This window comes from Amblyomma mixtum, chromosome 2, assembly GCF_055824585.1.
Source record: "Amblyomma mixtum isolate Tamu chromosome 2, ASM5582458v1, whole genome shotgun sequence".
NCBI classification, from domain to species: domain Eukaryota; kingdom Metazoa; phylum Arthropoda; class Arachnida; order Ixodida; family Ixodidae; genus Amblyomma; species Amblyomma mixtum.
Window position 1 is genome coordinate 238,364,122 of NC_143013.1, and position 16,154 is coordinate 238,380,275.

The following is a 16,154-nucleotide window of genomic DNA, read 5'->3' on the forward strand; positions in this document are numbered from 1 at the left end:
GCGCTTCCTGTGCCCGTTTTTTGGTCTTACTGATGGGCTCTCTGAGTGACTGGCCGCAATGACAACAATTTCTCGTATCACTCTGGAATGTTTCGGGCACCAGCAGGATCTAGGGCGGTGTTTTCGGGGCTCTTCCTCTGAGATGGAATTTCAGGAGCTCTGTCGCTTCGCTCTGCCGGTGGGTCGTCGGGCGGCGGCGCTTCATCCTCCGGCGCGGCAGGAGCGTCCGGCTCGGGGGCAGGAGTGGAGCTTTTGCCACGCAGAAGCCTCTGGTCAATAGCGACTATAGGACCGCCTTGGTTCGCGCCGCCTGAAGCTTGCCGTATGCCGGCGGCATCGGTGATGATCACTGCAGTAGTTTGAGAAGCATAAATCAAGAGTTGATACGAGGGAAGGCGACGTAGGAAGCGTGCGTTCGTTGCACAGCAGTGAAGTTGATGTAGACTCTACAATTTATTGTCTGATGTATGCAAGCATGTCTATCGAGGCAAGGGCCAAATTGTGTAAACAAGAAGTTTGAAATCAGAGAATAATAAGTTTTTCAAACGATCTTTTGACTTTTATCATTCGTAGTTATATCCAATCTTTAAATTACAACTGGTGCGCGCCGATATAAGCACGTGGACAAATTGAACTGAATATCCAGCTCACATAAAATTTATCAGAGAAACTTGCTTTCACTTTCTTTGAATTTTCGTCAAAGGGCAAATCTGCACAATAAGAACGTACAACTGATGTAGGGCTAATGCCAACCAAAGAGTTGTCTTGAGCATTCGCGTTTACTGAGCTTTTATTGTCGATATGTTGCAGCTTTCAAGAAAGGGAATTTGCAGAGTGAACATTTGCACAGCATGCTCGTATCCAAATATTCATTGAAGTGAATATTGCGCCCAGAACTTGTAGATTCTTTTCTATGCACTTAGCTTTCGCGGACAGAGGTGAAAAGCAGAGTCTAGAGGCGAAACGATATTATGTTAACTAGGATAACATACTGTTAACCAGACAGCTTAATGAGATACGGCAGTCCCGGGCATACGACACTGCTTTTGGTACAATTGCTCGGTTGCTGAGAAAGTAAATGCCTTCTAATGTTTGGCAAAGAAGTATTTGACCTGAATGAGCCATGCAGAGGTATCTTGCAGTGCACGTATTCGCATTTTGTATATTTTTACAAGATGCAGCCTCAGTGAAGCTATTGCAGGAGCATGGTCGGAGAAAACACTATGTATCTCAAATCGAGTAAGAACCCAGAGACTGGAATATTTACAAGAGACAATGATTTTCAAAAAGTGATACATGGGTGATCAGTGGATGCGTCCAGTGAGCAAATTTCAGAGTTCAATGCCTAAATGAAAGAAGGTGTGTATGCACATGTCAATGCGAGAATCAAAAGGAATGATGCGGAATGATGGAATGATGAGGAATGATGAGTTGAAGTAAATATCAACGCGATAGCTTTAAAGGGCCTTGTCACCCCAAATATTCGGCGTCGGCTTTGTGAGAGAAAAAATTGGGAGTGGCTTAGCTCAGCTATGCAGGTTATACGTAGCGGGAGCTACAGTTCCCCCCTTGGTCACGCATGTTGTCGTATCATCTCAGCTTTTATACACACAGCCGCACATTCGCAGCATATCCACACGACCCCACACGCGGCCGAGCTCTGACGTCATGCGCCGCGCACCTGTTGCTCCTCTCTGGTTTCGCGCATGCGCACTATCGGCCTCCCAGACTCGCGGCGAAATGCTCGACTGGGTAGCGTAGTGTAGCTGTCGCTACAAAGTCACGAGCATGACTCTGACAGGCGGCGCCCAAACAGCAACGTAGGAGGAAACTGGGCCACCTAGTTGATTTTACCTTGCGGTGTAATCGTGTGTCCCGAGTGAAGCTTAATCGGGACACCAGAAGAATGTTAACGGAAGGAAACCGAACTTCGTCAATAATTGGCATGTTTCTGCACCCTATTTAGACTCAGATGCTTACCATTTGAGCGCATTATGGCATTTAGCTCCGCAGACATGTTTCGTTCTTCAATCAGCACTGTTGATAAGCTAGAAAACGTTTCAGTGACGGGTGAAAGTTCTACTCTCCTTGGTCGAATGTTTACCATGCGCACTTGGCGGGCGTAACCGGTGAGGCAGCCGCAGCGTTTAGCTCACCGGCAATATTTCGCGAGTTGAACAATGGCTAAAGAGGAGCCGCGCGTAAGAGGCGAAGTGATGTTTTACTTAAAATAAGAGAAGAAAGTCCCGGATTAAACCAGCTATTTTAGGAGAAAATTTCCTTTATGAACAAAATTGCGGCTTTCATGAAATTTTTTGCTTCCTTACTTTAGAAAGACGCTAGTACTGTCTTTTTTCCTCTTTGAAGTGATTGGTATTGCTCTTCTGTTCACTAGCGTCATAAATGAGAAAATGGCCAAATATATGGGCTTCATAGAAGTATTACATGCTTACATTGAGGTTTACAATTCTCAAAATATTTCTCGTCTGCCGTGGTCTTTTGTGGTGCCTTTATAGCTAGGTTGGAAACTTTCTACAGGGTGTACTCATTACGAGAAGGCGGTAGTATTTTCTGCACCACAAAGTGACCAGTAATAGAAGTTCTAAATTACATTTTCAGAATTCCCAAAAACAAACAATGAGCAGCCGAAGGAGGCTTCTTGGCGCGCTCGTTTGCGATCAACTGGACACAAAGCGTAATTGACGCCTTCAGTGTCCGGACGAAAAAAGTCACCCAATATTTTTAATCGCTTTACATAGAGAAAGCATGCATATTAAAATTTTCGAAAGGGCCCTGTCTCTAGGCTATTCCATTTGTAAGAATTCTCTTAACACGTTCATATTTCGCATAGGATGTAAATAGGCACCCAATAAATAGTCGTCTTGGCAACTTTCATCATGGTGTGAGGTAGCTTGTATCATGGGGTTTTATCATTCCGCTAGGCGAAAGAGAAGGCTAAAGAGTTATCGGCTTCTCCAATACCTCTACTACATTCGCAAGCCAAACATCGTTCACACGAACTACTTCACACCGATAATGGCTTCGCGCTCACCACCACTGCTTTGCGTACGTGATTGCGAGCTCTGTTCCAAATTTAGAGGCTACTTTGTTGGAAATACCAGAAAACCACTAGAATTTTCTAGAATGAAAATGTCAAGAACGCGGTTGCCACTAAACGAGCAATATAAGTACGCACGATTACGTTAGTGGTACTATTGTATCAGAAGTGATTTTGACTAATTTTATCAAATGATAGCAGGTAAATGAGAAGCTGAAAGGCAAGACGAAAAGGACTGACGTACAAAGGATGAACATTGCAGAAACGACGATGCCGAGATGGATGTGTGGACTGGTAATAAAAAATGCTGCAACGACCGCATACAGGTGGAGGTCAAAATCATAAGTACTGAAAGAGAAATTAATGAAGAGCGGCTGCGATGGAGTGGTCAAGCAGTGTGTAAGGATAAGGAACACATTGCCTTGAAGGTGGTAAAATTTAAAGTTGATGAAAAAGACCCGGAGGACGACGCAGAATGGTGTGGCAAGTCGTTGCTCAAGATAATCTAAGGTTGGACAAACTGAAAAGACAAAAGGTTAATGATACGGTAGGCTGGAGAGAAGTGACGAGAAAGAGCGACCCGATAAGTAAAAAAAGAAACAAGAAATTTTGGGCTTTAGCGTTCTGGAAGTAAAGCTGGAAACACTTACCCCCTGAAGCCTGCTGGGCCGTCGGAATGCTAGCGGGCATAACGGAGCCTCCAAACCCTTGCACTGTGGGATTTATGCCAGCTGCCATGCCAGGATTGTAGCCCGCTGCAGGCATGGGTACCATACCCGAAGGATTGATATTCTCGATGCCCATGGGTTGCCTCGACTGGACCAGCGTTGGGAGCATCACTACAGCTGCGCTCAGGAAAGAAAGTAAGGACGAAGTTGTATGCAGTGTGTTTATTATGATACGTCTGATAAAAACAATGTGCTACACGTATGTGAAAACAGTGCTTACTTATGACAGCCCGTCGAACCGACGATAAAGTCGGTTATAATTGCACAAGCTATCGGAAGTAGTTGCTTGGACCGTTGAGATTATAGTACATTAAAGCAAAGAGGCAAAAGAAGATACATAAAATAATTGCCTACCTTCTTTTGCCGCTCAGTGGCGAATAAATCTCGTCGCATTTGTGTTGGTCGCCTTTGACCATGTCATAGCTCACAATGCCCGGCGCGTTCGCTGCAACTTTCACCGTCACGCTTGCAGACTGGCTCGCGCGGGGGCCGCAACCGCCGTTGACATATCGGCCTGCCGGCGCATTGAAGCCGTCGCTTCAATGAGTCGCCAAATCGACTCAGGCTATGAGAGACGCTGTAGTGAAGGGCTCCGGAAATTTCGACCACCGGGGGTTCTTTGTACCAACAAGCCCAAAACCAACAAGCCCAAAAAGCCACGCTACTGAACTATATTTCTTTGTAGCTCGGAAAAAAGATACAGGTGAGTTTTTCTTTAACGCAAATAAATGGAATGGGGGTCTCTGAAGGAGCTCTCCAACTTCGCTATTCGCATCTGCTGTCTAAAGTCAATATTTACGCATTTAGAAAAATTACCTTAATTGCTAATTAATTAATTGCAAAACAAAAAATTGCCTATAATGCGCTAGCTGTTTGGTAGATGTATGTAAGTGGTTTCCCTGGCCTACCTGAAATATTTTATTTTTTAACCCTTGGCTAAAGTTAGCGTGGACACCCTGCATATAGAAGGTGTGGCTCGGTGGGATTCATCGGCAGATATGGAAAGTGAGTCGGATAGACTGAAAGAAGCCAGGCTTCGTTGCCGGAACGAAACCAAGTGGAGGCAGTGAGCCGAGGAGGCGGAGGAAGAACGGGCCGCACGCCTCGAGAAGCGCCGTAAGTACGAAGCGGCCAGGCGAGAGGATTCAGATGAGGATGGCTCGTCGTCTAGTTCACCATGTCGTGACAGGGCCGACGCGAGTACTGTGTCGAAGCCATTGAGACGGCTGCTTGCTACTTCACGGACCATCGGGATGTCTTTGTGGTAACTGAGAAACAACAAGATGAAGACTGAAAATATATGCGTGGACTTTTAAAAATGTCTTTTAACTTTTAAAACCGTAACTTAACGATAGGTAACAACAAAACCTAAACACTGAGGCGTACCAAGCTAAACGATAAAGATGTTACCCTAGAGATTCGAAAGCTAAACAATAACATTAACCGTACCTCTCGCTACGCACATCAAAGCAGAACTTAATTAAGGCAGAGCCAATTTTTTTTTATGTCACGGTTATCTCGGCTTGTTATTTCGGACATCTGCGCAGCAGCAGGGCCGCCCTGAGGGTCACCACACTAAAATATAGAGCATCAATATGTTAAGGAGATAGCCTTATTTAAACTCAGAGTAGAATTCACGGTCACAGAAAGGAATTGAAAGATAATTTAAGCATCATGCAGGACCAAGGCACGACAACAACGCCCGAAAAGAATCGTAGGCATCCGCAATAAATTTAAAAGGGAAAGCGTGTATTGCATCTATTGAATGCAGGGTTAGTGCGACAGAATGATGAAAAATAGAATATCAGGGCTATAAGGAGGAACTAACCAATTCAACCTAAACTTATTATTTCTGCGTGAGCTGTTTTCGGCAGAAAAATGAAAGGCACGCAAAAAAAAAAAATGCATGAGAACAGCACGTTCCAAACGAAAACAAAGTAGCATAGGCGCGTTGGTTATAAGCAAGAACACTTCTTTTTTTTAAGGACCATATGGTACCTGCATGCTTGCAGATATATGCTTCACTCAGGCCGGTCCTGTTGCGGCTACTTTTTCACATATGTGACACGCCAAAAGGTGTCGCAGTAAAGGTTTATGGGGCTTAACGTCCCAAATCGACTCAGGCTATGAGAGACGCCGTAGTGAAGGGCTCCGGAAATTTCGACCACCGGGGGTTCTTTAACGTGCACTGACCTCGCACAGTACACGGGCCTTTAAAATTTCGCCTCCATAGAAATTCAAACCACCGCGGCCGGGATGGAACCCGCGTCTTTCGGGTCTAGCAGCCGAGCACCATAACCACTGAGCCACCATGGCGGCAATGCGTTGCACTGCGATATTGAAGATGTGTAGTGTTAAAGAGATCCTTCTGGAAGATGACTAGCATTTTTTGATAGTCATACTGCTGCTTTGAGCTCGATGATAAGTGTAATCATTACAATACTCGAATTCAACTTATCCTTGAGGGTTGACAAATTCTCCTGGACTTCCATTGATTCTCTGCACTTGCATGGTGGACAAAGGTTTGCCACTATGGCAGTTTTATAAATTAAGCCTGCAAATGATGATTAATCAATACGGTCAACCAACGTCAAAGGCCAGGGTAAAGAAACGGGCTTGCATTTCGCCGCAGTTCTGACACTTGGTGTATATGAATAGTGGTTTTCGAAACCGAACCGAATAACAATAGGCTAGCCGACTACTGGATCAAATACCAATGGTATAGTTAAAAACAGAATTGAATTAGAATCTGCGAATCGAACAGCAGTTTAATACTTGTGTCATTATTCGCTACCTGGGCTAATATTCGTACAAAACGTTCTTGCAAAAGAGAAAGGCTAGCGCCTGCACTTTATATCATGGAATCAAAGCTGTAGCATTCGAAAGACGCGTCACTGATGTCCACTAGGCGACACGCTATATAAGGTCTGTAAACTAACTCTATGAACAACATGTTTTATTGATATGGAAATTACCTGTTGCTGGTCAGGAGGACAGCAAAGGAAGTAGCGGATAATCCCAGTTGATGAGAGGGACAAAAGTTTAAGCGATGACCTGTGATGAAGTCACGGTTTGTAAATCCTTCCTAAACGCTGTCTCGCCACCTTGTCTAGAAGACCTCATGCATGACATTATGAACGCCGCCACAGGAACGGACCGTGTAACAGCGCCCAAGCTTCGTCCCCGCACGACCCATCTCAGCAGCATGCTGTGGGAAATCGTAGTGGGCCCTGTTTTAGAAAAAGTCTTCGAAAAAAAGTACGACATGCCCTGCTAGAACTTCGCGCCAATTCTTGAGAAACTTCTGGAAAAGGTTAGATTGAATTGTAATGATTCACAATACGTTTGAACGTACACTGCTGATGTCTTTAGGGCATGAAATCAAAGGATATTTGATTCGCTAATCGAAAAATTTGAATATTCTCATACCCTAGTTCTCACTTCTCACGAAATTCCTGACAAGACTTCACAGGAAAACTTTTAAATTCGTGCAGTAAACAGTTCTCATTGGAGACATTGAGCGACCTACGAAATTGATTCGCGCGCATGAATCACCAATGACATGACGTGGTTTGCTTCGAATTGAATTTGTCGGGGTGTTTTTGCGATTAGGAATATTTGTTATCCTGATTCAAGGTGCACGGTGGTATGGATATATCGTTTGTAATGAAGCGAAACGCAAATCTACTTACCAGTTTTTGCACCAGGCAAACAGGCGAAGAAAATTAGCGCCAGGCTGCAGACACTGCTTTTCGTCATTCCTGCCTTATGTAATCCCTGAAAAAATACCACAGAAATCTTCGCAATAGGAAATGGTAGAAGGTTGTATTTAATGCGTTTGGTTTCTAGATACCGGCTATACTTTGCCAAAGTAATCTCATGGCATCACTGGTCGCTGGATGACCAATATTGAATAAAACCTATGTGACCGAGCGAAGAACGGACTTCATGTTTATAGGCTAATTATGGTCTTGCCGAAGTTGCCGTTGTACTATTGAATTGAAGACTTTTATTAGCTGCCTGTTCCCTGGTATTTTCCAGTATATGTTACAAATTCTTGACAAAAATTATTATCGTGCTCTTATTCTTCATTACCATGAGCAAGTCATGCTTGTGTGATCTTTGTCGTTAATTACAATTGTTTTGCTCTTTGTACTATTATCGTTCCTGATACGGTGTCTGTTGTACATAAAGTCCAGAAGCCTGCTAGGTTCCTCGGAGCTTTTTCTTCAGGCTTCTTTTAAGTTTTAAAGCGCAGCTCTTAGGCGCCCGTTCCTGCGTTTCGCGGCGTCGCACTTGTCCGGTTTAACCAGCTCCGTAGCCGGGACAACGCGCTGCTGTAGTTGCGCGCGCTCCTGGCGCCATCTGGTTGGTTGGTTTATGGGGTTTAACGTCCCAAAGGGACTCAGGCTATGAGGGACACCGTAGTGAAGGGCTCCAGAAATTTCGACCACCTGGGGTTCGTTAACGTGCACTGACATCGCACAGTACACGGGCCTCTAGAATTTCTCCTCCAAAGAAATTCAGCCGCCGCGGCCGGGATCGAACCCGCGTCTTTCTCCTGGCGCCATCTCCTCCAGATAAGTTAATTCTTAACCTCCCGATAACTTAACTTGACCTCCCGATAACTTAATTGCTCTCTTCGCTTCTCCTTCAATGCCACCCCTGTACGACTGCAATCAGAGCACCGGATCGGTGGCGGCGCATCTCGATATGTGCACCGCCCGTGCCGAAACGCATAGCCGCTGCCGTTCGCTACGGAGAACCGCCTGTCTACATAAATAGTTTATTATCTGCCAGTTCCTTCTAAGCAATGTGCGAGGCAACCGGTGGAAGTCCTTCTTCTGCCGCTGCTGCTAAACGAGCTGCCAGAGCAGAGGCCCAGCGCCGCCGCCGCCAGAATCCAGAGGTGCGCGTCGACGAAGCAGAAGCTTACAGTCGCCGCCGTCCAATTCCTTGCCTCAAGCTATCAAAAAGGTGAATCAGCTGAGGAGCTGCACTCATATTTCGCATTAGGAAGTAACGTAATCGTCGGCATTTTTTTTTGGCACTACATTTCCTAGCACTGTTATCTCTTGCGAGGTCCACGATGTTCTTTTCAGCAAACAATTTGTTATTTGAAAGCATCGAGAAATTTTTTCATATTTTTAGCTTTTGAATTAACACGCTGTTTGCCCGCCTGTCAGAAATCTCCGTGCCCGGCCACAGCGTTCTATTGGCGTGTTTTGGGGCAAAAGCCTGAAAACCTGGCTTAGGCTAAAGTGTTCTTAGGATGATGATCATCTATGAGTGCCTTGTGAGTTCACGTGGCGATATGTGCTCGGAACCGTCGCTGGTATGTAATAAAAGTTTGCTTTATGGATAGTGAGGGCATTTAATGCTGCCTTCGTAACGCAACCTGCCGCTCAGGACTGTGGAGGAGAGGCGAGCTCTCTGCGAGAGTAAAAAGTTTTTTCAACGAACTACACCGGAGCCGTAAGGCTGAAACCAAACTCTCCGAGGTCATTTTTTCGGCAAGAACAGTATTATACGTGTGGTAGCAGAGTGGGCGCACTTGTAAGGCACGCCTGCCTATTTGCGAGATCACGCGGGTGTGTTCCGGGTTTCTGGTGCACTTTGTGCCGTCTGAAAGGGGGGTGGGCTTTGCACAGGTGTCTTAATGAGAATTGAAAAAGGCAAGGAAAAGACAACCGGCGAGAAAGATGGTGCACATAAAACTGACGTTTTCTTTGAAACACTGGAGCTTATTATTGCAAATAATTGACAGTTATCTGCTTCCTACGTTTTACTACCTGCAGCAACGTGATAACGAGCCGCTTGTTCTCTTGCTATAGTTCGCACAGCCAGTACTCTGAACAGTGCCCCAGCAATTTTACACCTCCACCCCAATGTATTTTTACTGCCTCGACGCTAAAAAAGAATGGCGAAAATGGCGACTGGAGAGGAATAGGACTGACAGCCGAGGTGCTCAATATTGCTCCGCACTATGCTGCCCACAGCAGCACAGAATCACACTGCGTGCGTACATGCTATAGAATGCTCCAGAATTGATAACTATAAAGAACACATGCTAAGTTTATGCGAACTGAAGTGTGTCGCGAAGTGCAGATGGCTGACAGTGTCAAGTTACTTCCCGAAAAGAATGCCTATCTCTTTGCGACTGCTTATGGCATTTTGGTTTCAGCATTACGCAGCACTCAGTTCTTTCTATTCTATCACAGTTAGGTGCATGCGTTGAACTATCCTTCTCTCTGCAGCTGCTGTCCCAGGTTTATGTCTTCTGCATACGCCTGTTCACCGCTTTGTTCACCTCTGCTTTACTTACCCGCCAAAAGCGGTCAGCTTTGCCTCACTTGCATGTGCAACCGACATCAGGCTGTGCATCAAACACCCACTTTGGCTCATTTGCATGCTGACTGCGGCTGCCTGTGTGCTTATATACTCTGACTTGGCCGCACACAGACGCCCTCGCTACTAAAAACGTAGCTGTGCCTCGCTTCTTCTGTGGCGACCAACATGGTGAAGCTTGCCGGGCCGAGGTTTTCAGCATCATAAAATACGCAGGAGGGTATTACTTCCAGGATTACCTCTAAATCAACGCCTCTATTCCATTTCGCATAGCTATAGCCTGTGCGGTTACCTTATCAAGATTCGCCACGGAATCATCTTACTCTTTCCAGCTTTCGCGTCATTAACGGGTACTATTGTGCAACAGCACGCAGATAATGAAGGAGAAGTCCCGCATGTGAATGACACGATGCCATTATAAAGAGGATGATGAAGAAGAAGGAGAATGACACGAAGTGGTGAAACAGAGGCTCGCCAGTGGCTAACCAGATGCACAATGTTCTAGCCATCACGTATTATCGATTGTCACTATAAGATAGCTCACGTGTTCGTAATTCTTATTGGTTCAAAAGCGTTTGTAGTAGTGCTCATTGCATGAGAATTCACGCGCACTGCCTGTAAGCTTATGATAAGCTGGTGAAGCTGAAGTGTTAAGTAGTAAGTAGTCGGTACACCTATGCGGCTTACAAAAAGCAGCCAGCGTCATCAAAACCAAGACCATTATTTCTTCGAAAATACGAAAAGTGAAGAAACATTCGTTCCTTACGTTTTTAACTATCATGATGCTCGCAGCTGGAAGGCGACGCGGCTGGAAGGGCGGCAACTTCTGTTACCAAGACAGTGAGGCCTCCAGAGAGTGAAGCTCGTGAATGTCGCCAGCGCAGGCAGATGGTACAGGTGAAACTAAAGCTGAAGGGAGGCTTCGTTCTTGCTAGCAGGCTTGCCTAGAATTCGTGAACCTAGGTAGGTTGTGCTGCCTATTGCACAAGTGCATACCAGCATGTGTGCGTATGATTCACAGCACCTCACACCTGTGTGCAGTGTCGCAAGAATATCGCACAACAGGAAGTTAAAGAAAAAACTTAAAAGGCTGTCACGATCTGTTGCATCTACAATGAACGCCAATCTCTAACGTATTTCTGGCTAGAAATTGCAAGAGGAAATGCAATAGAGTTGCCGGGGATCCATGCAGGCGACCCTTTTCTTCTAATATTTAGAATGTTGAGAAGCATACAGGGTCATTTTGATCTTGAATAATACTTCAGTGGTTAATTGGCATAGTTCGTGCATATTTCTAGTCATGAGACGCCAGAAGGACAAAACTTAAGTCAACGAAAAGCGCTCGTTTCTTCTTCATCCACGTTTGGACTTCGTCTTTGTGGCAGTTGTTGGTTTCCTAATTTCGTGGACTGCTGCTAAAATAAATGTGCCTCTATTGGCGAAGGAGAAGAAAAGATTGTTGCCGAAGTGTATTGCTCATCAAATAACATGAGCTGTTGATGGACGTATCAGTTGAAATAAAAGAAGTGTTGCCGTGACACATTCTTTTCGATGTTCACCGAAGGCAAAAAAGATTACCGATATTCGGATGTTACGCCATTGGAAGCGTGCTTCGCAATGGGTTTGTAGCTTCTTGCCCGACTCTATTCCGCCGCTATAAAAAAATCTCGGGCAATGTACGAGGAGAATCTGGCATTCAGAACAATGCCCAAATTTATTTTTACGAAATATGAGACAAATTTCTATGATTAAACCTCCTGCTTTTTTTTGCAGGGTTTTTAAGTACTACTCTTTGAACACTTGCTGAACCGGGAGGCTCCTGGGTGCAGAAACGGTGAACGACATTCCATCTCAGTCGGGAGTTATGTGCCGTCTGCTAGCCACATCCAATGCTGGCATCATTCTTCATATTGCCTGTTTATGTGATTTTTTTTTGCCTTTCACCGGATGTGTGCACCGCAGGTGCACTGGCAGGGCACGCAGGAACATATCGCCATGTGAGGCACAGCGTATTCTTTCCAATGCATTGCGCCAGGCTAAGTTACGAGCCACGTTCTTTTGCTGAGCTGCCTGAATCACATGATCGGTAGATATCATAGTTCTGCATTTGTTTTGCTAGTTTTAATTCTAGAAATCACTGTTCTGGAAGAGCAGTTTTGGTGAATCGGCATATTAATTTTCTTTCAAAGTGCGATAACCTGGAAAACGTTGTCAAGAGTGGAAACTTTGTAGTGATGCCATATTTATTTTAGGCGGTTTATTTTAGTCTTTCCAAGAAAGATGCATAGCTAATAAGTCTGCTTGCTTGATCCCAATTTACAAACTTGCTTTTGAGCACGTGAGCGCTGTCCATTGCGCGTTAAGGATTTAACACAGTTAGAGATTTAACATTGACAAAGATCAACGGTAAATTTCTATTGAGCGAAAAATCAGCTTTGCTGCATGCCCTCGTACCTCTTTTGGGCAAGGCTCCTAGAAGCTCAAGAAAGTCTTATATTACCTGCAGAATAGAGAAAACGTTCAATTTGTGAGAGAGACAAAGCCCTACTTCTAAAGACTGGAACTGGCATAAACGCAGTAGTAAATTTTGCTACTGCCTGTCCAGAACTAATTTACTTATGATATTTGTCCTCGCTGTGTGCTACGTGTCTACGTATTTTCATAAATGTGCAAAAACGGCGTATGATGCACAATTTGATAAATAGTCGTACGCTATCATGTTAAATATAAAAAATATATAGATGCAGCGATGGCGTAGTGCTAGAACATCTGCCTCAAGTACAAGAGGGCCTCGGTTTGAATCCCAGTGCCCCTCCGCTGCCCTCTGCACTTATAAAAAAAACCCCGTGTGTTGATGGAGCTGCAAACCAAGCCTGGGGTGCGGCTTGATCGTAGTGACCAGAGCCGACAAACCGTTGCTTCACCAGGACAGGATTTGGCCACCCTAGTGTATTATTTTGACCCACCCTCCTATATGTATACTCCGATTAACTCTCGGCCCTTAGTACCCAGCGGCTGCGGAGCAACTGATCAAGACGTCGGTGAGAACCATGACGGAGCACGCAGCAAAGGGTGCTAAGAACCTCTGGCTCAGGACAGGAGCCCATAGGGAACTGAACCTAGCAACATTTAACGCTGGAAAATTATCCAATGGGGCTAAAGAAGTGCTGTTCGAGGAACTAGAGAGTATTAAGTGGGATGTCGCAAGGTTTACTGAGCTTACAAGAACAAATCAGTCGCAGACAGAGCTAAAGGGTGGGCGCGTAATATGCTATAATTGATTAGCAGCTAGAGCAGAACTAGGTGTGCGATTCCTCATCATAAGGGTATAGCTGGCAACATAGAGGAGTTCTATATTTTTAACGTGAGGGTGGCAGTTATTGTAATTAAGTTTGACAAGAGGTAGAAACTAAAAGTGGTACAAGCCTACACACCTCTATGTAGCCATGGTGACCAGATCGTCGAAAGCTTCTGTGAAGACGTGCAATGCACAGCAAGCAAAATAAAAGTCCAGTACATTGCACTGATGGGAGACTTCAGCGCCAATATAGGGCCAAGCCGGCTTGAGATCACGCAGTGGGTGACTGTGGCATAGCCTCTCGAAATAGTAGGGGAGAGCTATTAGTAGAGTTTGCCGAGAGGAATAGTTTAAGGATCATGAATACCTTCTTTCGCAAACGGGAAAACAGGAAGTGGAGGCGGAAAAGCCGCAATGGCGAGTCTAAAAATAAAATTGATATCATGCCCGCTCACCTTGGGATCAATACATGTGTAGAAGTCTTCAGAAAGGTGCGATGTAGCGACCATCCAGTGCTGAATTCTCGAATTATCTTATACTTGAAGAGGGAACTAAATATTAACCTGGTGAGGAGGACGCCCATCAAAGAGTAAGCAGCAAGAAGAAAGTAGAGGAACATAGAATCTTGCGACAAAGCAGACTGTCGGCTTTAACTGAAGACGACGGCCCTAATGCTCAAGCAGTGAACCAGATTCTCAGAGCTATCATTACGGAGTGCGCTGCAGAAGTGTGGGGTAGGACGGAACGTAACGAACTTGATTCCAAGGGAAGGCAAGCGTGGAAGGGGGGAGGGGGCAGAACTTTAGGGGGGGGGGGTAGATGAGATTAAGAAGTTTGCGGGGATAGGGTGGCCACAGCTGGCGCAGGATGGGGTTAACTGGAGAGATATGGGAGAGGCCTTTGCCCTGCAGCGGCGTAGTCAGGCTGATGACGATAATTATGAGCTCTGTAACCCTGGGCCCTGAGCATAACGCAATGATAAAAGAATACCAGGTGTGTATAGTTGGCATGGCGATGCTGGTCATTGTAAAAAAGTGTTTTGTGCGGCAACAACCTTCAGGAGTATCAACCGCCGCGCCTTTACATAAGAGCAGAGCTCTCCGGGATTAAAGGATGGTCTGTAGTGAGGTAAGGAATAATGGTTCCTGGCTGTTGCATACGACTGAATAATTGAAAAGATCTGTGGAAAGACATTTTTTTGCAGTGAACGTAGACTGATAATGGCGATGATGATCTATAACGGCTGCGCGATCACCATAGTCCTCCATAAAGGAAGTAATAAAATGCTAGAACAGGCAGGTAGATGACTTCCTTGACAATAAATCAGCTGTTTCAGCTTTTTGATAGATTCAGGCAAAAAATGCGAGCAAGACATGCATGTACAATTACGGACAGCTCTTTTTTTTTTCAGACACATTCCTTCTTGAAGAAACACTCCACTAAGAGTAAAGTGACACTTGAGAAAGATTACAATACAAAATATTTATTGCACTTAAAGTGCACTACCACAAGAGAGACAGTGGAGTGCATATTGCAACCGCGCTAAAACGACGCAGGACAAGAAAGGAAATCACAGGACAAGACGCGGACAAGACGCAGGACAGGACGCGTTTTAGCGCGGTTGCAATATGCACTCCATTGTCAACCACCAACTAGCCCGCCTTCACTTGTTACATAAGAGAGACAGGCAAACAAAAAAACACAATTTGTTCATTGAAGCTCAAACGGCAGCTCGGGTGGTCAACGCCCTTCTTACATAGGCTCGCTCCCCACCTACCTCTTCTTCGCGCCAAGGCAGGCGAGCACATACACACAGTGTCGGCTGTGCAGTCTCCTTCTCGCGCTGGGCGTACGTCCTGATTGGTCAAAGGGCGGGAGTGGTTTCGAGGAGCATCTGGAACTTTCTGCCGTGGCGCCACCGCCGTCGCGCGAGTGAAGAGGTGGAGGGCATCTCTTAGCGCACGCAAGGCTACGCCCTCTACGTCAACATCGCGTAGAAACGACTCGGACAGTCTAGAACAATCGACGGCAATCCCACCCGCGCGCCGCGTCGGCGAGCGGTGGGAGAGGGGGCAGCCACACACATCGCTCTCGAGGGGTTCCTTCTCCCCCGGCGGCGAGAGCCGTCCGCGCGGCGCTGTTTGTTTGCTTTTTGCTAGTGAGGGGAGGAGGTTTGCGCTTTCACCCTCTCCTGGTTACAACGGACAACGACAACGGCGACGGCGACGCCACGAAACGCAGAAACGGGCGCCTAAGAGCTGGGCTCTAAATGTTAGCAAGGAATGAGGGAGCATCAGGGTACTTGCAAGGGAAGGGTGTTATACAGGGAGACACAATTTCTTCAACTGTATGCACCTCTTGCTTACGAGAGGTATTCAGATCAGAGGGCTGGATTGACAACGATTGGGTAGTTCATGAAGAATACCTTAGCAATGTGTGATTATCTGATAACATCGCGTTGCTCAGCCATTAAGGGGTTGAATAGCAAAAGTAGAGCAGAAAGGTGGGCCAGTGGAGCAGAAAGTTCAGTTCAGCAGTTCAGTAGAGCAGAAAGGTGGGTCTAAAATTTTTCTGCATAAAACTAAAGCAATTTTCAATGGTCTCAGAAGGAATCAGAATTTTTGCGATAGGTAGCGAGGTGCTCGAAGTGGTAAATGCATACATCTAATCAAGGTATAGCGGAATCACAAGAGGGAAATAACTGGAAGAATAAGAATGTGGT

The 16,154-nt window shown here is 45.7% G+C and overlaps 1 protein-coding gene across 1 annotated transcript; it reads right to left on the reverse strand.

The window, feature by feature from the left end:
* Positions 1-77: 77 nt before the first annotated feature.
* Positions 78-13,941, reverse strand: LOC149363079 (uncharacterized). The gene is made up of 4 exons (XM_089568431.1): positions 13,888-13,941; positions 7,479-7,563; positions 3,709-3,903; positions 78-349 (listed from the first exon to the last, which is right to left on the reverse strand). The coding sequence occupies exons 1-4, from the start codon at positions 13,939-13,941 to the stop codon at positions 78-80; spliced, it is 606 nt and encodes a 201-aa protein (XP_089424557.1).
* Positions 13,942-16,154: the final 2,213 nt, after the last annotated feature.